The sequence below is a fragment of the Phymastichus coffea genome, unplaced genomic scaffold, assembly GCF_024137745.1.
Source record: "Phymastichus coffea isolate CEN01 unplaced genomic scaffold, Cenicafe_Pcof_1.1 PCOF00125, whole genome shotgun sequence".
Classification (NCBI taxonomy): Eukaryota; Metazoa; Arthropoda; class Insecta; order Hymenoptera; family Eulophidae; genus Phymastichus; species Phymastichus coffea.
This window is the reverse complement of record NW_026706936.1, coordinates 604,518-629,666: the sequence shown is the minus strand read 5'-3', so window position 1 is coordinate 629,666 and position 25,149 is coordinate 604,518. Positions and strand designations below refer to the sequence as shown.

General features: G+C 42.8%; 5 protein-coding genes across 12 annotated transcripts; 4 read left to right on the top strand and 1 right to left on the bottom strand.

Annotated features, from left to right (window-relative positions):
- Nucleotides 1-3,839: 3,839 nt before the first annotated feature.
- On the top strand, nt 3,840-6,757 carry LOC131671440 (uncharacterized). The gene is made up of 3 exons (XM_058947843.1): nt 3,840-4,120; nt 4,192-4,461; nt 4,534-6,757. Exons 1-3 carry the CDS (start codon nt 3,890-3,892, stop codon nt 4,690-4,692), a joined length of 660 nt encoding a protein of 219 aa, XP_058803826.1. The 5' UTR covers nt 3,840-3,889; the 3' UTR covers nt 4,693-6,757.
- A 92-nt stretch (nt 6,758-6,849) lies between these two features.
- LOC131671439 (cytoplasmic 60S subunit biogenesis factor ZNF622) lies at nt 6,850-13,537 on the bottom strand. Of its 6 annotated transcripts, none has more exons than XM_058947840.1 (4): nt 13,275-13,537; nt 8,820-8,872; nt 7,834-8,571; nt 6,851-7,766 (listed from the first exon to the last, which is right to left on the bottom strand). In XM_058947840.1, exons 3-4 carry the CDS (start codon nt 8,504-8,506, stop codon nt 7,288-7,290), a joined length of 1,152 nt encoding a protein of 383 aa, XP_058803823.1. In that variant the 5' UTR covers nt 8,507-8,571; nt 8,820-8,872; nt 13,275-13,537; the 3' UTR covers nt 6,851-7,287. The 6 variants fall into 6 exon arrangements, with proteins under 6 accessions (XP_058803825.1, XP_058803823.1, XP_058803822.1 ...); XM_058947839.1 differs by lacking the exon at nt 13,275-13,537 and adding an exon at nt 12,317-13,198; XM_058947837.1 differs by lacking the exon at nt 13,275-13,537 and adding an exon at nt 8,944-9,184.
- Nucleotides 13,538-14,176: 639 nt separating this feature from the next.
- On the top strand, nt 14,177-16,140 carry LOC131671441 (uncharacterized). 2 transcript variants are annotated; one of them, XM_058947845.1, is made up of 2 exons: nt 14,177-14,351; nt 15,653-16,140. In XM_058947845.1, the coding sequence occupies exons 1-2, from the start codon at nt 14,330-14,332 to the stop codon at nt 16,135-16,137; spliced, it is 507 nt and encodes a 168-aa protein (XP_058803828.1). In that variant the 5' UTR covers nt 14,177-14,329; the 3' UTR covers nt 16,138-16,140. The 2 variants fall into 2 exon arrangements, with proteins under 2 accessions (XP_058803828.1, XP_058803827.1); XM_058947844.1 differs by lacking the exon at nt 14,177-14,351 and adding an exon at nt 14,404-15,474.
- Nucleotides 16,141-16,187: 47 nt separating this feature from the next.
- LOC131671438 (eukaryotic translation initiation factor 5) lies at nt 16,188-18,794 on the top strand. Of its 2 annotated transcripts, none has more exons than XM_058947836.1 (6): nt 16,188-16,329; nt 16,400-16,852; nt 16,940-17,183; nt 17,279-17,727; nt 17,795-17,983; nt 18,061-18,794. In XM_058947836.1, exons 2-6 carry the CDS (start codon nt 16,490-16,492, stop codon nt 18,184-18,186), a joined length of 1,371 nt encoding a protein of 456 aa, XP_058803819.1. In that variant the 5' UTR covers nt 16,188-16,329; nt 16,400-16,489; the 3' UTR covers nt 18,187-18,794. The 2 variants fall into 2 exon arrangements, with proteins under 2 accessions (XP_058803819.1, XP_058803818.1); XM_058947835.1 differs by having other exon boundaries at nt 16,190-16,329; nt 16,403-16,852.
- Nucleotides 18,795-19,085: 291 nt separating this feature from the next.
- On the top strand, nt 19,086-25,061 carry LOC131671381 (uncharacterized). Its single transcript, XM_058947754.1, has 4 exons — nt 19,086-19,250; nt 19,373-19,498; nt 19,784-21,761; nt 21,861-25,061. Exons 1-4 carry the CDS (start codon nt 19,152-19,154, stop codon nt 22,271-22,273), a joined length of 2,616 nt encoding a protein of 871 aa, XP_058803737.1. The 5' UTR covers nt 19,086-19,151; the 3' UTR covers nt 22,274-25,061.
- The last annotated feature ends 88 nt before the right edge of the window (nt 25,062-25,149 follow it).

Sequence of the window (25,149 nt, the reverse complement as noted above, 5' to 3'; positions counted from 1 at the left end):
TTCGGCGTTGATTGTTACCGAGCTCGTTCTTTCCCATCGGCTCGGCAGCCTCGGCGCATTGAAGAGGCTTGGGCCCGCAAATTGCGATCGTAGCTCGCAATTTGCGGCCGAGCTCCGAAAAATGAATGGTTTAGAGAGGAGCGAAGTTGCGCTGCGCGAGCTGAATGCCAAGTAGGCTATCGGGGCCGACAGCTTTCCGGCCGGGCAATTAAGGTGGCGCATCCGGAATTCGACTGGTCGCTTTCGCCGGCTTAGCGAGCCCGGCGCGGAGCCTCCTCTTCCAGCCGAGCGATTACGACGGCGTGACGTAGATCCAGTCGAGCCAGCGCGCACGCTCGCACGCACGGGGGGTCTTTGCGGAGAGACGCAGAGAGCCTCGTGAATCTCTTAGCGGACGTGCAGCGTTTGACAATGGCACGCGCTGGAGCCGAATGTGCCCCGTATGATTCATCTCGCGAGAGTACATTCCGACGCGACCGATGATGTCGCCGACGCTCGCCGCTAGCCGCGGACTCCAAACTTGCGAGGAGCGGACGCGTTCGGCTGCTCTGCGAACGAGACGCCCAGCTACGACTAGCGCTGTTGTCGACGTTCCGCGTGCGTGCGGCTGCCCGAGTGCTTCTTTCGGCGTCGTTACAATCGATAATTCGCATGCCGTATTAGTTCGCCCTCTCGACCCGTCGATAACTCCTGACAGATGACTCTTTGCCACGGCTCGCGCATACCTAAGCTATTTTCATCGATATGCATGCCTACCTACGGCTGACGCAGCTGACGTATCCGACAATTTATTCGTTCTCATTGGAAACGGAAGAGCAGAGTGGGGGAGTAAGTCGCGGTCGCGCGAGCCCAGGGCCACGGAGAGGACGAGAGGACGGGGGACGGCGCTACCGCGGAAGCTGCTGGGGCTGCGGGCACGCGCGCAGCGGCGACTAATTACGAGCTGGATTCGCAGCTCGTCGTCCACGGTATTGGAAAAAATAGCACACCTAAAATAGGTGGAACGAGCGAAAGGGAGAGGCGCAGCGAGGCTCCGAGCGGCGCCCGGCCTCTTGACAAATATATATCGGTGCATCTGTTCCGCATCGAGTGCAGTTCTGATTGGAGGCTTTGACGAGAGCGCCGACGCAATCTCTGACGTGAGCGAGCTCGAAAATCGGGGAACTGGCGGCGCCCACGGCCGAAGCCCCAGCGGCGACCCGTTGGAAAAACGAGGTGCGAACAAGAGAGCGGCTGGATCGGTGTCGTGATATCGCGCTGCCAAAGCTGTCGCGATACTCGTGATATCGTCGGCGGAGAACGGGCCTGCAATCCCCTCGCTCGGTCTCGGGGTTTGCCTGCTCGTTTCTCCGCGGCCGCAGCCGATCTGTCGGCGGGCGTCCGCGCTGTTGCACATCGAAGGCCAGTGAGAACGACAGTCGGCAGCGGCGCCCGGCGCGTGCTTACGCAATTTTATCGTGCCCCAGATTCGATATGCACCGCGCGAGCCGAGCCAGTCAATTTCTCCCGGCCGATGGAATTGGACGAGCGGCCAGCCGCTAGACGTTCGAGCGGAGCGTCGACTCGGCGCACTGCATTCGAGTCCGAGCCGAGAATCGATCGCGCGCCCGACGGAACGCAATTGGCGGTGAAATTCTCTGCAGCCGATTATTGCCGCGTGGCTGCACAGCGCTCGAGCGGTGCCAGCTTACCTGATCGTCGAGTGGTTTGCGATATTCCGCCGCGGCCCCAGCGAAACCGTCGAACGCGGCGTGGACCGGCACGGACCGGCGCGAAACGGCGCTGCTCCGGACCTCGAGACCACCACGGCGTAACCACTTATTCCGTCTTATTCTTCGTCTTTTTTGCGTTTCCGGTTTTTCGCCAGCCGAGCGAACTTGAATTCGAGCGCGAGTGTACAGAGCGTAACAGGCTGTCAGAGCTGATGGGTCGAGGCCTGCGACGTTCGCGAGCCGTGGGGGCAACGGCCGAGCGGTCCGAGATAAAAAATAACGGCGTTGGCCCGAGCGCACATCCAGAAGTGCGCCACTGGACGATCATCGAGGAGAGCTGCGTCCAAGCGGACGGACGGAACGGGGGCGGAGGAAAAGCTCGGCTAGTAGCGAACAGAGGGGGGGAGTGCGAGAGCGAGCACCGCGGCGCCTGAAAAAACAAGCGCTGCCGGCGGCAAGAGCGCCCACGTAGGTCCTCGATTGGCGCCACTCGAAAGCCATTGCGGGACCCGGCGCAGCGTACAGCGAGCTCGCCTGCCCTCGTTAACGCCGCTCAAAGCCGCAGATGCGTGCGCGAGGCGCGCTTTGTCCTCTTTCCGTCTGCTTTGCCTCGGCCGTGCGTCATTAGCGCGTCCGAGTCGCGCGGGAACTCGGTTTGTTCGAGCTTGGCCGAGAGCCGCTGTTTCTTCGCCATTGCGAGAGCGCAGCCTGCCGAAGCCGCCGGGCGCGCTGAATCTCGACGGAGCCGCTCGGCTGAGTCGCGGCGAGAGCGCGCCGATTGGCAGTCCGCGGGGGCCTCCGTTATTTACCGAGGATCGAGACGAGGGGCGTTCGAGCCGGGGCTTCGTCCGTGAAAGTGAAATCCCTGCGCGACGTCGCGCGAGGAAACTGCGCGAGAGCAGAGCTCGCGGCTGATGACTCTCCGCGGTATTTATGCCGGGCACACTGCGAATTAAAGCCAAACAATCGAAGCAACTTGCCGCTCCGCGCCCTGCCTTTGCTCGCGCGGGCTTTTACAACTTTGTACGCGCGCAGTGCGTAAATATAATACGCAGCGGTAGCGACAGCGATAGCAGCAGCAGCAGCGAGCTCGGCGGGTAAATGTTTGATTTTCATCCTGGGATTGCGAGGCTGGGATTGGCTGGATCGCGGAGAGACGCGAGCACACTGCAGACAAAAAGAAGCAGCAGGGCGGCTAATAGGCGCCGGCAAGTAGCGAGGCTCCGGCAGCGGTCAGGCGGAGTCGCTCGCGCCGGACTGTTTGCAGGTGCAGCGCGCGGCACTCGATATCCGGCTTTCGTGCCTGGATGTTCGCCCCCCCCCCCCTTCACTCGTGCAGCTCGACACACGAGCATGGCATTTCATCGGTACTTGCTTTGCGACTCAGCTCGAGAACAAGCGCAAGAAGGACCTAGGATGCACTCGCGGATCGGAGCTGGCAGCGCGCAGTCATGGTGCGGCACAGCGATCGGCATTCGTAATTCTTTCGGAGCACGAGAGCCAGGCGATTGTCGGGATTGACCTATCGCACGGCATCGACAGCTCGCCAGTTAGCGCGCTGCCCACTTGTTGCGGCCCGCGCGACGCCTCGAGCGCTCCTCCATCCGGCCGACCAGTCACCGCGGCAGCGGCGCCGACGCTGACGTAGGCGGGCGACGGGCGATCGATAGCGCAGCGCGCGTCGAGCAGCCGCCATGCGAGCTCCGGTTCGACGCTCGCGAAGGTCGACCTGCCTGCCGCCCGTCCGCGCGGCCGCTTGGCGCCCAAGGTCGAGCGGTCGGGCGTCACGGCCGAGTGCACACCGCCGCTCCGGCCGCTCGGACGCTCCGACGACGGCTTATCGCCCGCGCGCGCACGAGCGGCACGAGCGTCCAGCCCGAGCGTCCGCCGGGCGTCTCCGCCCGGACGGGGCGGCCGGCGCGGGTGCTGCTACCTCGAGTCGAGCGCGCGCGCCCGCTTACCGACGCGGCGGCGCGCTCGGACGCGCGCGGCTCGCCGGGGCGGCCAGCGGTGAGCGGGCGTCGGAACTGGGTCGATCAATACGGGGGGCGCGCGCGCGCGGCGCCCGTCGGCCCGTCGCGACGGCTCGGCCGGGCGCCTGTTGAATGCGGCGGCGAAGGGCGGGCAGGGCGCCAGTGCGCGGGCCGCAGCCGCCGAGGGAGCAGCACAGCCAGAGCATGTCCGCGGCGACGGCGAGCGGCGGCGCGGCGCTGCGCTGCGTGCCCGTGCCCCCCGAGCGCCACCAGGAGCTGATCGAGCATCTGCGCCAGAGCTTCTTCGCGGACGAGCCGCTGAACCGCGCCGTGGGGCTGTGCCGGCGCGGCGAGCCACACCCCGAGCTCGAGCGCCACTGCCTGCAGACCCTCGGCCAGTCGCTGTCCTGCATGGTCGTCGACGCCCAGCACAAGGTCGGGCGGTCGCGCGGCCCGCCGCGCCGCGCCGCGCTGATCACCGCTGACCGGCCGCCGCTTGCTTGCAGATCGCCGGCGCGGCGCTCAACGGCCTCATCCGCCGCGGCGAGCGCGAGGAGTGCGAGCGCCGCCTGGGCGAGCTGCGCGACGACAACTTCAAGCGCATCTTCGAGCTGCTCTACCGGCTGAACGACCGCGTGGACCTGTTCGAGGAGAACGGCGTGGAGGAGCTGTTCGAGGTGCGCATCCTCAGCGTGGACGAGGCGCACCGCGGCCGAGGCCTGGCCCAGCTGCTGCTCGACGGCAGCCTCGGCACCGCCAGCAGCCGCGGCTTCAAGGTACGCCCGTCCCCGCCGCCCCCGCACCGGCTGGCCGAGCCTCGCTCACCGCCCCTCTCGAGCGATCCGCAGGTGGTGAAGGCCGACGCCACGGGCGTCTTCTCGCAGCGGGTCTTCCTGAAGCGCGGCTTCGAGGTGCGCACCGAGATCGCCTACTCCGAGGTGGAGGCGCGCCTGCGCCCGGGCCCGCCGCACCAGGCCCTCAAGCTCATGGTCAAACTGCTCGACTAGCCGCGGCGCCCGCTTGCTGGTCCAGCGCGGACGGCGCTCACAGCGCTCTACGTCTGCACTGTCCGCAACGAGCAGGGGACGTTCCGTCGGGCGTTGGACGTCGCGCTCACCAGGCGCACCTTGGCGCTACGTCCATTGGCGCGCTTCGATGCTAGTCTGGTCGATATCGATGTGTGCATCGACCCGTTATTGCCCATCCACCGCATGCCGCTGCTCGCCCAAACGAGCAGCCTGCAGGTTTTCCCTTGACACGGGGCTTTGCCCATTTTTCGTCCCCGCCGCGCTGCTAATGTATCCCACGGAGACCAGCTGCGGAGCCAAAAACGCGAACGAACAGTACAATGTCGAGACCAAGTGAAACCAAGTCATGGCTGCAATGTCGTTTTTTATGATTGTGATACAAGTTGTTGAATGTTCTATTCTATGAAATAACGTACAAGTGAGAGCGACTGTGAGCAGAGCTAGAGAGCGCGCGCATTAAAACAGTCGAATAGCTAGCGTTCAGAAGTCGGTGCGCAAGCATGCTCGCACACATTCGAGTGATTGATCAAGGCGCTTGTCGCGTACTATACGCCACGAGCTCGGACAATCCTTCTAGTTTTGCTCGTTGCTCTTCGTTTTATCGATATGCTCCAAGTTCGTACGCACAAAATAAAGCTGCGCAATAAAATTACTGATTTACCTCGGCACCACCTTGTCCAAATATCTTATTTTAGATTTCATAACTACCGTTGCTCTATGCTACTTTTACGAAATGTTGTGTAAAGGTCGAGTCAGCGATTCGTGCCATTCGATGAGGGCCAGATTTGACCGTTAATGAGGATAACGAGCAATCGACTTGGTAACCTTTCTTCATTCGATTACATTATTGACATATATGACTTTTGCGAGAAAAATCACTTGCATAGCTTACCAGCGAACGAACAAATCTTGCTCTCGTCAAATCGATAAATCGTTCGATCGATTTCCCGGAACTTTTATGCTGAGCTGGCGCAATATTTCATGATTTTCCGTTGCTATTCGTTACTCTTTCTTGGCCACAAAACACAAGGATTAATTGTTAAATGTTATTGGCATTTCACGACAACTACCTCAATTTTTCAAGACATTTGTTCATTCAAGTTGCAATAACATATAAGGTGATTAGTGCAGTCGTATTGATCTACATATAGTTGTTGAATATAAATCAAGTAAATCGCACACATAAATATACACATATATATACACACATGTATGTGTGTACATGTACAATGTACATTCATTAAGGTGACGTTCGAGATAGCCCTTATTTAATTCCCGACTTGCTTATGACCTCGCAATTCCAATTCTTGAATCAGTTGATTATCGCAAGAATTAAGATGGCTCAGCAGACAACTGGAAAACAGAGGAAACGCGTCATGCATGTTTTTCACATATTTTTCGATGAAGAATACGATCATCGTGCTTAATGGCTTTATCTGAGACCTCGGCTAGAAAGTGCTAAAGGCAACAGATCATCGGTAGTATTTTGCTTCTAGCAAGTTCCAAGCAACTCCTTTCATGATGAAAATCAGTAGCATCATGATCGTATCTTACGTCAAACTGTGTACGGAAAATATGCATGCCGCGTTTAGGTATAATGCTTAATTCTTTTTCTATGAATATATGATCACTCAAAAAGCCATTGAAAACATCATCTTACAAATAGAAACGGTTCAACGAGCTTTTTCACGGAGCTTTTTCAAAATTGACTTCTTTGTTTTTAACGATTAACAAACCGATCAAATTGCAAGCGAATAGGGAAACGCGCTCCGCGTCATTAATATACAGATGTATACAACCAAATTATACCTCTTGGTCAACGAATCAGACATGGAATAAAATATTTATTATAATAGAAGATAGTTATATGAAACTGAATGGTGAACAAAATAAAATTTTAATATAATCTCTCAGAAACAGTAATACACTGGAGAAGCGCCAAATTGAATGTCAGACGATTAAATTGACCAAAATTGTGCAAATACTCCAACGTATTTACCAATGTACCTATAAATTTCGAAGAAAGTGTTATATATCTTATATATTATTTTAAAAATAATGTCTACTAATACATATTATTATTAAGTCGACGAAACTGTTGATAAATAAAATATGTAATCAGTTACCAATCGACTCATTCTACATTATTAAACCTCTTTATTTTCTATTGTGAGGCTACCAATCCAAAAGCTTACAATTTTGCTTATTCATAACATTCAATAAGTAACATTGTTATTTACCAATGAAATAATACAGAGTATTAGCTTTTAGCATAAAAATGTATTTCATATAAATCTGTACAGACTTCTGTCTCTCTAACCTTGACGCTACGAAGTTTGCATATTGTTATATTATTGAAAACTTTTTTCTCAAAATTCTTAAATTTATATGTACATGTGATTAAAAATATGCTTTTTGTTATAGCTATTCAGTAATGCAAATTTCTTCTGTTTATAATAAACTATTATAAAAGGTAAATTATAATTGTACATAAATACATTTATGGAGCTTTTCAAAGCTTATTTACTGCTCATTTTTTTTACATATAAAAAACACATAAAAGTATGATTGATTTTAAAAGTTAACTTGCTGTCTAAAATGGCTTTGCAATTTGTTTGCTTTGCAACCTAATTTAGATGAATACTTTTGTTGCAGCCTCTGCATATATTTAATATCCAATGCCTTTTGTTTAGCAGCTTCTACTTGAGTCTCTTTCCAACCAAGTGCTCGATACATAGATAAAACTTTTTTTAATTTTTCATTCTTGGGAACAGCTAAAGCACGTTGAGGATTTAAGCTTTGCTTATAATATCGCATAAGAGATCTATGGCCGATAATTGAACCTGATGGAAGCACAAGTTGATAATCACTGTCATCTAGCTCTGGGATTTCCACTTCTGCATTGGGATCAGCTGATTCGCTATCAGGATAGCTAGAAGAATAGTCATAAAAACTTGCATACTCTGCAAGTGCTTCTCCTTCATGTAACATTTTACAATGCCCCTTATCAAGCATGTGAGTCCTTGCTGCTTCAGCACTTCTGAAGGCCTTGCCTGTTATACACATTGCGATAAATAGTTATCAAGAAAATAAAAGTGTGCTAATCAAAATGTATCTTACCTTTGTCATTGCACCATACACACATATATCCAGCAAAAACTTTTTCTCCTAAGTAAATAAGTAAACCCTTTATATCTATGCAAAATTCTGGATCAGGTATGAAAAATGAATGAACAGTTGTCATATGTTTCAAATTCTTCACCCAGCTCTTGCTATGATGATGACAAAATAGACAATCATTTCTGACAACTGGATTGTCTGTATCTTCTAACCATTCATCTGAATCTACAGATTCAACATCTGAATCAACTTCCATATCATTTTTAGTTTCATTGATTTCTATACTATTTTTTAATTTTTTAATAGGTCCACTACTGGTTGATTCTTCATTGCTTTCTCTCATTACTTCATCGTTTTCCAAAGAAATAGAACTATCTGATTTTAAAGTCTTCTCTTTGTGCTTTTTAGACAATAAATGATTATCATACTGATTTTTAGTATTGAAATTCTTTTTACAAGCTTTACAAATCAAACTTTGACTCTGACTTTCTTCATCAACTTTACTTCGCTGTGCAATAACTCGTCTTTGAAATTCCTCAACCGTAATGGGTGGTAACTCAGCTACTTTTCTCTTCAAGTTATATCTGTGCCAATCTGATTTGTAATGTTGCCTTTGTACTTCCAAATCACGGAAAGCGACACGGCAAGTTATACAAGTATAAGTTGAAGTCATAGTATCCAGATATGTTTAACTTTATAACCTCGATTAACAGAATATTATTGATGTATTTGCTACAGCTGTAAACATATTTTAAAATTATTAATCTATATATAAATTTATATAATTATTACATTGACATTATAATTATTATAAGAGCCCAAAATATCTATGTATCAATTGGTAATCACAAAAAAATGTTTAAGTCATTTTAATTGTTGAATGTAAAAAGTTAACAATGTCAAAGAACATACAAGGTAATAATCAAAGACAATCAGCTATTCAATAACCCATCAAGAAAATGTTAAGGTTAGAACATCTATTTTACCTCTCACTTATCCAGCACTTGTGTCACTGTTCTGTTGTAGAAATGCAACCTGTCTATTAAATGTTGGAAACCAATTATTAATAAATTAATTTGTAGCATGTTGAAATTACCAAGTTACTTATACCAAAATGTCGAAAAATAATCGTTTTCTGGGTATTAATTTGCGCCCGTCTGCAATCTTCAAAGCTCACTAACTAAAATTTAACTCTTTAGTTTTAAGCCTATAATCCATATACTGTTTCACTACGAATAATGGTGCTGTTCTCAGCATGTATAGTTATATATGCATATATATGTGTGTATACTAAGTTATTAAATGTTTTTGCACATTGTTATACATATTATATTAATAACTTGATTTATTCCATAACATGAATATAAATGCGTACTTTAAAAAGATTTTAAAATTAGATTCACCAATAACGAAAAGTAGATTTCGTACGTTTATTTATATAAATATTTACCTTCATATAAATACTATTATTGATGTCTAAGACGCGTTTCGCGCGTTCATTTTTTTTGTCTTTTTTCGCATTCATTTGAAGTAATATTGGAATATAGATTAAAACTTTTTTTAGCGAAATTAAAAATTCGATAATTTAGTATGCATTAATATTCCCGCGATTTGATATGAGATATAGCCGTCGATATTATTGGTAATTAAATATGCAGTTATATACTCATGATTTTTAAATGTTATCAATAAAATTTTAATTTTTTATATCGTACTGTAATTATCTACTTTGTTTATTCAAAGTGAAACTTTCAAATAGAGTAAGATTCAATTCATTTCTCTATTGGAGTATAGGTCAGTTTTTATTTGGAGGTTCTTATGATTCATTCATATTAATTGATTAATTTATATTAATTAATTTATGCCAACTGTACTGATACACTTTTCCAACGTTTAATCATCTATGAAAATCAAGAATAAATCTTTCATGAGCGTACACAAATATATATATATTCACATGACTATCTTATTCTTATAGCCAAACAGATCATGAATAAATTTGTTGCACTTTGTCAGGTTCCCTTTTTTTTATAAAAAGGAAAGAGAATGGAAGATTAAAAAATTTTTTAATTATATTAAATTTGACCTAATATCAAGAAATAAATATATTAATAAAACTAAATATCTAAAGCGAGCAGTAAAAAAAATTTTTTAATATTTAAACTTATTTTATATATGAATATAAAAGTAGTTAAAAAATTGTAATGTGAGAAAAAATTTTGGGTAAAAAAGACGATTACTTTTGGATCGACTAGGGGTAAACGGCCCAGTTTTTGATCAGTAATTGACCACTTTCTAGAAAAAAACTATATTTTGAATATAAAAAAGAATATATGATCATAAAATATTTTTCTTATATTCTGTATTCTTTAATAAACCACATTTTAGTTTGTATGAAAAAAAAATATTATAGATGCAGCCCTCCCATAATTATTGGAATTTATCGATATTTTACGTAACGGAGCGAAAAGTACGTAAGTACGTATAATTATAAAACGAAATCACATTTTTGATGAAAAGTTTGATACGGGGCAAAGATAAAAAATTTGTAATGTAAATTGATGATTCTTACGCGTTAAAATTTGATAGCAATTCGATTTTTCAGGGTTGCAATGTGCAACGGAACGAGAGATTGAAAAAGTTGTACAAGTGCGAGCTTAAGCCAGGCTCACACTTGTGAGATGGGAAGAAGAGTGAGGTTGGTAAGGTAGAAGCGTTTCGTCCCGGTTTTACCAGCTGGACTCGTCAGTGAGGCTCAATGGCCGGTAACACCCCTTATACACTCAGAGTATTCGGGCCGCTATGCGGGATTATATATTCACCACCCCCAGATCAGCCCCGAAAAATAGTCAAAATAAAAAAAATAATTTTTAATAGAGTCGAACCTGCTATAACAAGAAATTTTCCCCGTTATAATATATTTGAAAAGTACATTATGTTTCATAAAGAAATTTGAGTAATGTAATTTGTATCGTAAGCAATTCAAACGTTCGTCTTGCGCATGCGTCAGCTTACGGAGTGGTTGCGGCTGCTGATTAGTGTATGTATATTATTTAAATTTATTTATAAAAAATAATATACATTTCATTTAGACGTGTCCATATTCGTTGCTATCAGCCATAAAGCCCCGGTCCCATAGGTACATACGTATGGATGCGGACGGATACGGACGTGAATCGCAACTGTAGTAACATCACTAAAAATATCTAGTTCGATTATTTAGTACCAACACTACCGGTAGTGAGTAAAAGTGACTGTTGTTTAAAACTGTAGCGCCGAACGTACCACATTTAATGTTCAAATGTCAGGTCTACAATTTACTTTTCAAATTTTCATGAATATTGCTTATTGATGAGTATGCTAATGTAAAAAAAGTTTTTGGGATGATTAATACATATCATTTATATATATTTTCTTCTTCTTTTCATATATTCAAGTACTTCCATAAAATTAAGGCCTAATTCCACTAATTGTAGTTGAAAGTCTATCAATTCTCTATCATTTGCCATCTTATAGACTGCAATAATGTAAAGGTTACATAGGCGTTACATTACATGTGGTACGTTCGGCGCTACAGTTTTAAACAGTCACTTTTGCTCACTACCGATAGTGTTGGTACTAAATAATCGAACTAGATATTTTTAGTGATGTTACTAGAGTTGCGATTCGCGTCCATATCCGTCCGCATCCGTACGTATGTAACCTATGGAACCGGGGCCTAAGGAAGTGTCCACACGGGGTCCCTCTTCCTTCCTGACTCCGGAGCCGTCCCCGTCCGAGATTTTATATGCACACGCCATCTCTATAACTTCGAGCTCAGTGATAAGTTTCATAATAAATGCGAGATACGTGTCTTAATATATGAACTCGAAATTATAGAGATGGAGTGCGCATGCAAAAACTCGGACGGGGATCGCCCCGGGGCTTGGAAGCAAGAGGGATCCCGAATTCCGTGTGGACATTTCCTATAACAGGACCAGTGTACACTACGCAGCCATTTGTGCGTCGATCTATAGAGACTTTGAGAGAGCGCGCATTTTGAAATAAAGAAAATAAAAAATGATTGCTATACATGAGTTATTAATAGTAATTACAATATGAGTTCTCTTTACAAAACAGTCATGACCGGATATTGTGAAGTCAAGCTAAACGATATATCTGATTGAGTTTTATCATTTTTTATTTTCTTTATTTCAAAATGCACGCCTCCTCAAAGTTCTTATAGATCGGCGCATAAATACGGTTGTGGTGTGCACACTGGTCTTATTATGTCTGATAGTGTCAGACTTGATGTCTCGTTGAATGTGTCAGAAACATTCTGTGAACCTTTAGGGTCTTTCCACACTGAGAGAATATTCCTTTGATGTTCTCGTTCCGTGATTTTGTATTTTCCGGAACATTAGTATAGTTCACCATCTACTTCCCTATACGTATTGAGTGGTTTAAGAAATGCAGAAGGCGCAAAATACGCCGGTCTTCTTACCTTTTGAGGGACTTTCCATAGCTATCCCATACCAATCTGTAATCACGGGAGAGTTCAGTAACCAATGCGTGTAACGCGGAAGTAATTATTCCATAGATTATACATATAGATACACTACTTACATTGATTACTGAACTATCCCATGACCATAGAATTGAAAAGATGGCGTACGCATAGAAAATTTGGATGGGGTTCAGCCCCAAACTAGAGAGTATGTACAAGACGAAAATAATGAACTGTACAAATGTTCCGGGAGGTAAAAAATCACACGGAACAAGAACATCACAGGAATATTCCTTCTGTGAAAAGACCCTAACGCAACAGAACATTTGTTAAATTTGTTTACTGATTTCACTGCTCAATGATCTCGACCCGCAAAGTTCAAAATCCAAATTATTTTCGAGGATTGAGCATCGATGATATAAAATGGTTTTCTTCTGGTAAGTGACGGGGACACGACTTACCAAAATAAACCATTATATTAATATAGTTAGTATTACATGATCACTCGCACTCGCCATATGCACCGGACATTCCGGTGGCAAGTTACCACATCTCGGTAATTAGGTTTGCGGATAATTCTCTCGATCAAGCCCCCAAGCTTATACTAGCTGCTCTGCCGTCTTCTTGGTCTGATCTGAACTCAGTCGCCATGTCTCACAGTTTTTGTACAATATCGTTTAATATATCGTTCATCTGAATAAGACAATAACGACCCACTTGTGACATCACTTGTATCACGTGACCATATTGAAATTGAAAAACCGACGATCTTGGAGCGGACAAAAGGCTCCGAACTATAGCTCTGAACATCTCTAAGCTTGACATTTTATGAATTTTCCCAATAAACAGACTGGATATTAGATGTTTTGTTAATGAAGGCACGGTAAATATCAAAATATTAACTAGGTTGAACTATCTGTCTATATAGTCTATCGTATAACGTCAAATTATATACCTGCTATACGGCGTTGAGAATTGAGAGTGCGCAGCACATACGAGTCGCAAAGTCTCATTCGTATTCGTAACTCTCGGAACGAGGTAGAAAAAGTAGCAGTAGCGACTAAGAGACGGGAAGGCCAGTAGTGACATACACATTCACATACACGCATATACACGTATACCCACCGAGCGGAGAAACTCGAGCTACGAGTTTTCTCGGGAATTGTTATTGGCTTTCGTCTGTCTTTCGTTTACCTGCAGGCATCATAACAAACAGCACAGGTAATGTTGAGATATAATATCTAACCTATATTGACGCAAAGATATAAGCCACGAGGCATATAAGTGGGCAGCTGCGGAAGCGTGACACTAAATACATCTGGAAATCATTTTCTTACGCATATATGAGTGTTAATCGCTCAATTTAATGGCTTAAAGCGCATTCATACATTATTTCATAGTCTATAGAGGTGATATTTGCTACTGTGCACATTTTGTCTGTGTTTGTCTCCGCTCTATAATGACAATGATTATTCAAGCGAATGAATGCAGCGCCATTACAGCACTGCCCGAAGACGGAAGAGAAGACGAGAGAACGAAGGCTGTCGCGATAGTTTTTTTCTATTCGCGTCAAATATTCGCACATAGATATAGCTGCTCAAATGCCCAATTCAAGAGATTTTTAAATTTTACCGAATACCGAACACGCGCACAGAAAGTGTCGAGTGTCGATTCATGCACGCGTGTCGCACATAAACGAATTTCGGTCAAACAATACTCATAATAAACATCATTTAGTCAGATCCAAATAATCGTTTTTGTTCTTGGTGAAGATTCTCTGCTTTGAGCTCTGCAGTCAAGCAAGCATACGCAGCATCACTAACAGCAGAAACAAAAGCAGCACTTCGACTTTGGTGATCGCTTCTTGTGAGCAGCGTAAAAGAGCTTTTACAGAAACAGCTGCGATTGGATCGCGGAAGGCGGTCCATTTGTTTGAGGAGAGCATCCTCGAGGGCCACGTCGGGTTTTCACGCCAGCAAGCGGCCGTCCAGCAGGGCGCTACCATTTTATATGACTTTTCTGCGACAACAAGGTACCTATTTTCCATCTAGCCCATGCCCATACCAACACACATTTCCAAATCCCATAGATATCACTTGACTCTTTCTGCTGTTTAGCAAGTTGACTGCATCAATAGTTTTCTTGCAACCATTTACAAGAACTATTTATTTTGTCGTATAATAATTTTAACTTGATTTAAAAATCGCTTTGATGACAAAAATGCCACTTGATCAAATTAAGCTGGTGTCGTTGACCTGCAAATATGCTGCATGCTCTCAACTGTCTAACGTTGCTTTCTTGTTGGCGAGTTAATTTTAGAGGGCAGTGCTACAAGCCAGCTTGCCGATTACTTATACTACTTGCATCATTAAATTGATCCATTTACAAGCAAAGATTAATCGTATGAACAATACAAATGTAGTTTTGTAACAGCCAACATATTGAGAGCTTAGTAAGGATCCATTGAAAAGCTAAAAGGTGAAATAATTATAAATGGTAACGGAAGGAAGTTGGGGTTGAACAATTGAAAAGAAACGTCTGTTTAAAATACACCAAATGAAAAACAAATTAGCTGGTTTCCTTGCAAGTGTAGATCAGGGTTGCAAGTGCAATAAGAAACCGAGGTTCCGGAATTGAACAAGAAGAGTAAAGGGGAAAGAATAAATAGGTGGATAGATAGGGAGGCAGCAGCAGCAACTCGCACAGATCAATAGGCCCTCTCTCTTCCTGCCCCTCTTCCTCTCACCCTCCCTCCCTCCCATCCTTCCTCCCTCCTCGGGTGGGAGGGCGGCTGCTGGTGCTGGCAATTCGAGCTTGCGCGGAGCAAGTGCAGGTTGTCTCCAGCCGCAGCAGCAGCAGCAGCAGCAGCAGCATTGCGCGCTAGACTCGAGAGTGGCTGCTGCCAGCTGTCCGTACCGAACTGTATATCTCGCGCGGCGCAGTGCGCGCCGAGTGGTCTCGCAAGATTAGCCCCGAGGCTTGTCGAGCGCCAACCGCGCCGCCGCCCGGCCACAAGATCACGAGCGTAATCGTCCTCGCTGCCTGTGGGCCTCGTCGTCGACTCGACAGTCCTCCGCTAAAACCACCCACCCACCGACCCAGGAGTAGACACCTCCGCAAATCACGACTTATGCGTCTTCACAGCACGGCACCAGGTAACCGCCACCCGTGCGCCTGCCCCTACGCTTTCCGCAGTCGGTAGTTACAATCACGACCTTGCCGCACTGCCGCAGGCGTCCCCCCTCCCACCAACACACACACGGCCACCCACCTCCCTCCCGCTGCCCCTTTCAACTCGCACCGAAGCCTCATTTTCAACATGCAATGTCGTAGAAATATCCAGGATATCATCCCGAGGGAAAGGACCGGTGCACAATACAGGAGGTGGTGGCGGCGGCGGTTGCAGTAGCAGGTCGTCATCGTTTCGGTGCATCAGTAGCCTTGCCGAGTCAGCAGCAGCGGCCGGACGGTCGAGGACGACGAGCACGACGAACGAGGGTTTGTGCGAGGAGCGACTAGCCGGCCTAGGCGGACACTGCCCAACCCCGAGAGCGCGCACCCGTGTGTCAGCAGGCCTGCCGCGCCGCTACTTCCTCGCGTCCCGTAGCAGAGCACAGGCAGCGTGTATGATCATTGACGACCGAGTGGCCCAGCTGCAGTCCAGCAGGTCAGCCAGGCAGAAGACGAGCAGCAGTCGCAGCAAGCAGCAGCGCAGCGAGCTTGCAGCCGGCCGCCGACTCAGCCGGCAGCTGCTGCCCACCTCCAGGTTCCACTCCTCCAACAGCCATCGCAAGCTGCAGCCTTTCCGGGAGACGTGACTCGGTCTGCGCCTCTTCTCGTCCCCGTCCAGCCGCCGCACCCGCTGCTGAGAGAGCCGGTCGTTACGCTGCCCGCAAGTGCAGCCGCAGCCACGCCGGCGCCCAGGCTACCGTTGAGAGCGGCCTCCGAACCTCCCGCGGGTTAGTTCCTGGCGTTAGCCTCGAGCGCTCCTCTCCCACGCTTTCCACGCGGTGAGTCGTCTCTCTTGCCTGGACCTTCCAATGAATATGTCGTTGTGAGCGTGGCTTCGATGTGTTGCAGCAGGTATCCCCAGCTAGTCACCATTCGGCGAAGCGAGCGTCGCTCATCGTCCGTTTCCTGATCCACCGAGGAACCAAGGCAATCGTCGTCATGGGTAGCGTGAACGTCAACCGCAGCGTCAGCGACGCCTTCTATCGCTACAAGATGCCCCGCATTCAAGCCAAGGTCGAGGGCAAGGGCAACGGCATCAAGACCGTCATCGTCAACATGGTCGAGGTCGCCAAAGCCATCGGCCGACCCGCCACCTACCCTACCAAGTTCTTTGGCTGCGAGCTGGGCGCTCAGACCCAGTTCGATTTCAAAAACGAGCGCTTCATTGTCAACGGCAGCCACGACGCCACCAAGCTACAAGACCTCCTTGACGGCTTCATCCGAAAGTACGTTCTCTGTCCCAACTGCGACAATCCCGAGACCGACTTAATCGTCAACGCCAAGAAAGGCACCATCTCCCAAGTACGTCTCAAACCACTCAGTCTATTTTCATTATCAGCCTATTCATTGTTTTCCTGATTCTCTCTCACATACACACATCGATTGTAGAGCTGCAAAGCTTGTGGTCACCACGGTATGCTTGAGAGCAACCACAAGCTCAACACCTACATACTTAAAAATCCACCGAGTCTCGACCCGGCCGCGCAGGGCAGTTCCCTTACCGAAGGTAAACGTGCCAAGCGCTCTAAACGCGCCAATGGCGATGCGAACGGTGAGCAACGCTCGGGATCGCCAGAAAATGACAACAACACTAGTACTACCGACATCGTCGTCGAGGCTCCAGAAAAGATGGGTAAGTTTGCAACCACCACTCACCATTAACTGCCCCTCTCCTTCCCCACCTCACCCCTTTCCCAGTGTTTACTCATTTGATTATTATTTCTGCAGCTAACCAGAATGACGACGAAGACGATGATGGAAATTGGGCAGTGGATGTCTCCGAGGAGGCAGTGCGCGCGCGCATGCAAGATTTGACCGACGGCGCCAAAGGCATGACCATCAGCGAGGATCTGGACAAAAGCGAGAAAGAACGCATGGACATTTTTTACAAGTTGGTCAAGTGTCGTCGTGACGGTGATCAATTGAATAATCCGAACAGTCATAAGGAGCTGCTTACCGAGGCAGAACGCCTTGAGATCAAGTCCAAGGCACCTCTTGTTCTTGCTGAACTTTTATTCGACCAGCACATCGCCGCCCAGGTAAAAAAATACCGAGTTCTCCTTCTGCGCTTCACTCACGATGATGTCAAGGCGCAGAAGTATTTGATTAGGGGCATCGAACAGATCATTGCTTTACATAAGGATGTGCTTATGGCTAAGGTGCCTGGCATCTTAAAGGTACGCTTACATTTTCTTTTGTTTTTTTTTTTCCAACTACTAATCGCACTTAACTTTGCCACCACAGCTTTTCTACGACAACGACATACTCGAAGAAAAGGCTTTGTTTGAATGGGCTAGCAAAGTCAGCAAAAAGTATGTTTCTAAAGATCTATCCCAAGAGATTCACGATAAGGCTGCACCATTCCTTACGTGGCTCAAGGAAGCTGAAGAGGAAGAATCTGAATCTGAAGAAGATGACGATGACGATCTTGAGGTTATATCATCTTTTTTTTTACTGTACCATTTATATTCGCCACCAATTTCAATTTATATATCTATTTGTTCTGTCAGATTGAATATGACGATAGAGCAAAACAACCGCTGAAGCAGCAACAACAGCAACAGCTCGCTCAAAAGAAACCAGTTGTTGAGGAAGATTCTGATGAAGGAGAGTATGTTGATATCGATGCCATTTAAAATCAAAAAACGAAGTCGCCAAAGCCAAAAGATTATACGAAATCAATGCATCGCTAAATTTCATTATCTTTCAAAAAATGATACAATGAGTCGCAGTAAAAAGAAATGCTGTTATCCGCTTAAGCGCAATAACTATTTTCTTTCTCTTTTATGGAATGCAAAAGGATAAAGGCTGAGCTAGGCGCAATTTCAAATAAAATATAGTCTTTCGAAATTGCTATATTTTGAAGATAAATTAGCCAATTTGTCATTCTAAAAATAGTTCCTGTAAACATTTTCTGTGTTGTATTTTTGATTTCTTTGATTAAATTGTTTTTTCAATCGGATTCCCGTATCTCTGATAGTAAAGTAAATTGAAAGCTCACTTCTAATAAAATAAATTTGCAATATATATTCTAAGTTGTTGAATCTTCTGATGCGTCGCTTATAGCTTATCTACTATGTGTGTTGTTTTTCATGTGTAAGATTTTTGTTAGTTTTTTCTTTTTCAATCGTCGTCAAACGACAAAACTGGCCTGCTAAAAGCGTTCTCTATTGTATCTACAATAATAATTATTTAAATAAATATGGTTTATCGCAATGAAATACACACGTCTACCTAATATTCTACGGTGTTTTTATTGACATTCTTTATTTAAGAACGTAATATGTACTCAAATCAAAGTAACAACTTCAAATAAAACTTGTGTTGGAGTTTGATACGAGATATGAACATGCAGAAATTGACTATCAAGCCAGCTAAAATATCACTTATTTATAATAATCTAACTTGGCCGTATACCGAAGTGACGACAGCGCCATCATGCGGAGCCACGTTAAAGTCGAATGACGATGATTCAACGTATGCGTGCATGTTTTAACACACATATGCACGAGCGCCGTATGTATGCACACACACAAACATACAAATTGCGGAGTTGAACGAAAAAGTGACGATGGCTCTAGTACTACAGTAGTATAGTAAAATGGCGAATATAAACCTCACTGCGGACAACATCCAAGTTCGAGCCAGTAGTATTGAAGAAAATCGCGCTATTCTACAAGAAATCCAGGCAAAGAAAGAGGTTAAGTTGTCCTTTAAAAAATTCCTTATTTATCGAGTGGCGCCCACTGATATTTCTGGCTACTCCATCTCTCTTTCTGGCAACTATAACGCTCTCTTCAACAATTCACATTCTGTCTATAGGTAGACACACGAAAACAGGACGAGCTTAGCACACTCTTTGATGAGATCAACGCTCAATGTTGTGCCTCGGAATCACTCAGGGAGAATAGAAAGATCAGCGCTCTCACTTTATTCGATAAAATTGAGGTAGTGTTAATCTTAAATTTCAAATCTGCGTAGCTTTTCAAAGTTGACACGATTTTTTCTTTTGATTCTTGCCATAAACGTAACCTCACGTATTTTGCCTTGCACAATTAAATCCAAAAACTGTTTCAATTTTAATACAACTAATGCAATAACGCACTTGGACAGCAATTATTATCTCACATGGATACCACTTGCTCTCACTTTATCAAATCATGCAAAATTAAAAAATATACATGGTATTCATATACTAAAAATGACTAATACTATGCGATTATTTGGTTTCAGAATATATTGCAACCAGTTTGTTACGGACCACTGCCTGGCTGTTTACCTGGAAAATGGTGGGCAATTCGAATGGACTGCTCCAGAGACTATGTACATGAACCAGTTAATGAAAACATTCATGATGGTCCATACGGGGCAGTGTCAATTTGTACGCCCCACTTAAACCTTTACAATGACATTGACCTAGGAAATGTTTTAACTTTTACAAGTAGAGAATATTGTGCATCCAATAAATCAGTTGATGATTCTCTTGTACTCAGTTATAAAAATCAAATACCAATAAGATTGGTTAGAAGTTATTGTTGTTCAAGCAAGTATGCTCCAAGAACTGGCTACAGGTATGATGGTTTATATACTGTTGTACATCACTGGATAGGAGTATCTGCCGACACAAAAAAACACCACAAATTCGTGCTTATCAGAGTTCTTAACCAAGAGCCTCCTCCTTGGACTTCTAAGAAAATTAATTTTAAAACAGCAAGATTGAGAAAATCTTCATCAAGACTCACAAGAAGCCACAGTAATGTAGGTGATCAAGAATCTAAGGCAGTAAAATTTGTTTACAATAAAGTAGAAAAACAGTCAAAACCATCTAGTGTTATTACAATAGTGTCAAGACAAGTTTTTGACAAATGTACCTCTAATTCTCTAGATAGTTCATTAAAATTGACCATCAATCCAGACTCATTGAACCAGAGTTTGTGTGCAAATTCATGCTCCACAAAGTTATGCAGCACAAATCTTTCTATACGCACAAATTTGTATGACTCATCGCATCAAGCTCAAGATGCGAAGAAATCTGTAACATCTACATGTAAAATATTCAAACCTAATCAATTTGTACAGCAGTCACAAGCATCTTTGAAAGAATTGGAGCAGTTGTCAACTGGAAGCTCATCAAAGCATCAAGTTGAAAGTGAAATTTCAACAAGTACTAGATCTATAATTAGTGAACGAAAAGTCAAAAAAGTTACTTGGGCAGATGCTTGCAATGCTGGATTAATCAGAATGGAAAAAACTATTCCAATGGCTGGAAACAGCTATCAATATAGCAGTTCTAGTACTATTGATGGCTTCAGTTCTAAATCTCGTAAAAAAGGCTGTATTATGAAATACAATAGTACTGCTGATTATTGTTCAACCTCAAAAATGGCCAAGCATAAAAAAACAATAAGTACAAAAAGTTCTGATCACATCAGTCAAGGTCATTCCAAAGTGTCACAAAATTCAAAAGCTAATTTTTCCACAGTACATGAATTACTGCATGAGACTGAAAAAGCAAGTGAATCAACTAGTATAGATTCACTTGCCCCAGATGAACTCGTGAGTGTAATAGTCAAGGAGAAGTATCACCCAATGGCCAAATTATTGATAGGCAATATGATTGGTTTAGAAAATCAAGAAGCTGCAATTGTAAATGCATACAATGCTTTGACAAAAGTTAATCAAGATGAGTCTAAACAGTCCAAAACAAACAAGTTAAGAAATAAATTTTCCATTAAAAGTCCTTCTAAGAAAAATGGTATTTTGAAAAAACAGAGACGTGAAATTGCTAATTTGACAATAGATGCTAAATTTGATACTCGAAGCTCGAGAAGTCGCGGACTTGGCACAAGTAATAAAAGAATTTTGAAGCCAGAAACAACGAGGAGAAAATTATTGAATACTCGAAAGATGCAGTTGCGAAATAAAAATATTTCCAGTAGAGAAAATAATTCGAAAATTCTTGAAAAAAGTAAAAAAGTTCAAAGCACGGTTGCAAAAGTTCAACAAATGGTAACTGTTTGGACCCAGTGTTCCTTGCTTGCTGTACCAACAGTCGACCAATGTCAACAAACCGAGGATTCACTAACTTCCCCTCCCGACGTAAAAGTGGAAACAGTAGAGTTAGTAGACTTAGATGACTTCAAATCGGAGATTCGGAACGTAAATTCACTCCCTTGCTCTGACCCTACTACAAGTTACTCTAAAACCAAAGGTATTTATAATTACATTTTTTTAATTACTCAACAATGACTGATGTAACATCTAACAATGCCCATTTTAATCGATACATCGTTAATTTTCATTGTATTAGGTGTTTTCAGCAACTACCATGGTTCTGCCTTTGCAGCTGTATCAGCTGAGAGCAATGACCGAATAGCTCGACTTCGATCCATCGGCTTCAGGCCTATAAGATGCGTTTCTCAAACGAAAGATGAGGAATCCGGCGATGAGTCTTTTAAACAGGATGTCAATCAAGAATACAATAAATATACTAGTGAAGAAAATGACATCGTTGGCTATATGGATGAGCAGCTGCATTTTGAAGATATTGAAGAAGAAGGAAAAGAAGAAAAGCCTATCGATGAAGATAAGATAAGTTTACAAGCATCATCAAACATTTTACCGCAACCAATCGAAACTTTAACAGAGCACGATTTCAATAAACCCTGGCATGGATGGAGAAAAATCACTATCAATGGTCAAACTTATTGGACTGGCTGTTGATATTTTTATTTTTAATTAATTTTAATTCATCATCAATTTCATGTCAAAAGCAACATCATGAAAATTTATGTCCTCATATGGTGACAGTCTGTTTTCTGAATAATTGTTGAGAAAAGGTCCATTTAATTGGGTCAAATTTTTTGATACTGAAGTGCAAATTACAATTTATTTTGTTAGACACTCACGTTACTTGTTTTATACTTTTTCAGCGTGTTATTGAATGCTGGTCATTCCAAAGAACTTTAAAAGTTGCTCATCACTTGCAGACAATTATTTTTTAAACATTTCTTAATGATTGGATATCACTATAGAATATTTCTGATCTTGAGTCTAATATTGTCATAGATTTTATCGTATTTTAAATTTGAAAACCGTTTCGATCACTTACCATGCAGTTATTTTTAAATAAATTTGAAAACAATCTGATACATTGAATTATAGAATTGAAATTTATTGATAGTTCATGGATGATATTAATATGTCTTCATATTCTTAAAACGATTCAAATTGAGTAGATAACAAATTAATAGGAACTGTAGAGTCACCCTTGCTGCTAATTTGCGATTCAATAACTAATTTCATTATCCTAATTTTATCTTGTATATCAATACCGCTATAATTAATATATTCTCTATATGCAGCATTGGGTGTTGAATACCTATGTTTCGATCGTCCAAACACAAGATCATTAATTTTTTTGTTTAACCTTGTCGAGAATCGCTGAAATGTAAGTGAAAATTGAATCCCAACTGCACTATATATTTCTATATCTCTATTATTAAAATGTTTTCTTATTCAATAATAGAATATTCTATGATTGAAATATTTCCATCAGAAGCTTTGTATGGCAATAAGAATGAAACTTTGTAAAACATGTATAAAATATATTAGGATAAAGATTGTAATAGCAAATAATATTTTAGTGATATCCATTTGCAAAAAGTTTTTTTAGCAGTTGATTTAGTTACTCTTGATACTCTGTGCTGCAAAAATTGAAAGCAAAATGAATCTAAAGTATTATTAGCGATTTGTAATAATCGAATTTACATTCAACAAGTGTTCGTCTATATACTCTTCATTCATTTGAAAATTTGATTTGGATCCTAATCATTTTCTAGAAATAATCGTGTAATATTAATATAATATAAAATATGATAATAATGTATAACATGATTAATTGACATTGTAAAATATTAGTACATATTGTTTCAAAGCCATTGTTCTCGGAATTACAGAAATTAGTATATTAATGTCAAGGAACGAAGCGCAATGTCTTAATAATTGTTATACGCATGTACTGTTGGTTAAATGTATATTTTGACGGAAAAACGAATAATTTATGTACATATGGATAAAAAGTGCCTGATTGATCGTAAATGTAGAAGGGTCTAGAATTGTAGTGACATGTCACCATCAGTCGAACTGAATTGGTGGATAAATGTTGACAAATGCTAGTTCTCATTTATCTTCTAAAGATTTTTTAAATTAACATTATTATCGCTAGACTTAGTTCTTAAAAATATAAAATATTGTGTGTGATAACTACAATAGTTTATATATTTAATGAGATTCATTTAAGCTATTATTGAAAATGAAGAATTATTTTTGTTTTAAATATTCTTTGAGTCGCCAGTGTACATAGCGTACTAAAATACGTACCAGATAGGTTGCTTAAGTAAAAAGTAATAACCATTTATGAATTTTCGTACCTGGAATGCGATGACGCATCATTCGAGAATTCTGTGCAGCCGTTTCTTAAGAAATGTTAAACAAAATGTAATCTTAAAAAAATAATCATGTAGTTTTGAATTTGTTCAAGAAGAAAACACTGTGTAGATATTGATTAGTTGTAATTCAGATCTAAAAAAAATACAGATTATATTTCATTCGGGTATAAATTACTCCATTGGTGAAACCGCATAAAACTTTCTCCAATTATTACACATATTTAAGCGTACTATGAATATAAATGATGTGATTTTGAGTGAGGATTCTCCATACTTAACCGTAGGTTAAGCTTTGCTCCAAAGTTTAGCTTCAGACGAACATCGCAATGCCGAGAAAACAATTGTAAATTTCTAGATCACTAAATTTCTATTACGTCTATTAGTTCATTATTTTTCTTCGCGTTATGGCGTTTTAACGTGGCTAGAATATTATAATAAATTCTATTTACTAGCTGTATAACTGCGGATCTGTATGGAAGGAAGACTCTTAAGATCTCAACTCACACCACTACAATATAATACACAAAAAAATTAAGAACATTAGATATGGTTGGAGTTTGAAAAAGGTGTTACAACTAAATGATCTGGCACATAGACTGCCTTGTATAAATTTTGAGCTGTTATGTGCAGTGCATTGGCATTGCAAACATAAGGTATACCCGAATAGATTAAATAACGAACAAGAAACTCCCTTAAAATTAATTTTCATCCATTTCGGTTGGATTGGGCTTTTAGTTTATTTTTATTTTTTGACATACTGTATTCCGAACATTATTCGTATGACAATGTTTTCAAATTTCAATTTTTCTCCATCAGTTAACATTAGACTGTTCTATTTTATGCGTTCGCGCGCGTGTGTGTGTGTAATTTAGTATCATAAGAATACCAATAGGAAAGCAGCTTACATATAAAATAGTTTCCTTATTGTCAACACTAACACTGAAATATGAAACATCGATTGATTAAAAATTCAATTTGGCTACAATTATTAATCGCCGCTCAAAATTTGTTATGTAGTCTCTGTAGATTTAATGCATATATTATGATGAAACTAATACAAATTATTTGTAATAAATTAAAATTACTTGATTTGAAATATTCTGCATAAACTCCATTGATAGACTTCATAAGAATAAAAAAAGCAGTTTG

Bases quoted from the DNA above. Each gene is read 5' to 3' on its own strand.
- LOC131671440 (XM_058947843.1), top strand. From the start codon at position 3,890: ATGTCCGCGGCGACGGCGAGCGGCGGCGCGGCGCTGCGCTGCGTGCCC. The intron at 4,121-4,191 runs GTCGGGCGGTCG...GCTTGCTTGCAG, and splicing joins TCGTCGACGCCCAGCACAAG to ATCGCCGGCGCGGCGCTCAA. The intron at 4,462-4,533 runs GTACGCCCGTCC...AGCGATCCGCAG, and splicing joins CCAGCAGCCGCGGCTTCAAG to GTGGTGAAGGCCGACGCCAC.
- LOC131671439 (XM_058947840.1), bottom strand. From the start codon at position 8,506: ATGACTTCAACTTATACTTGTATAACTTGCCGTGTCGCTTTCCGTGAT. The intron at 7,767-7,833 runs GTAAGATACATT...TGTGTATAACAG, and splicing joins TGTATGGTGCAATGACAAAG to GCAAGGCCTTCAGAAGTGCT.
- LOC131671441 (XM_058947844.1), top strand. From the start codon at position 15,450: ATGCGTCTTCACAGCACGGCACCAG. The intron at 15,475-15,652 runs GTAACCGCCACC...GCAATGTCGTAG, and splicing joins TCTTCACAGCACGGCACCAG to AAATATCCAGGATATCATCC.
- LOC131671438 (XM_058947836.1), top strand. From the start codon at position 16,490: ATGGGTAGCGTGAACGTCAACCGCAGCGTCAGCGACGCCTTCTATCGC. The intron at 17,184-17,278 runs GTAAGTTTGCAA...TTATTTCTGCAG, and splicing joins CGAGGCTCCAGAAAAGATGG to CTAACCAGAATGACGACGAA. The intron at 17,728-17,794 runs GTACGCTTACAT...TTGCCACCACAG, and splicing joins AGGTGCCTGGCATCTTAAAG to CTTTTCTACGACAACGACAT.
- LOC131671381 (XM_058947754.1), top strand. From the start codon at position 19,152: ATGGCGAATATAAACCTCACTGCGGACAACATCCAAGTTCGAGCCAGT. The intron at 19,499-19,783 runs GTAGTGTTAATC...ATTTGGTTTCAG, and splicing joins CTTTATTCGATAAAATTGAG to AATATATTGCAACCAGTTTG. The intron at 21,762-21,860 runs GTATTTATAATT...TCATTGTATTAG, and splicing joins AAGTTACTCTAAAACCAAAG to GTGTTTTCAGCAACTACCAT.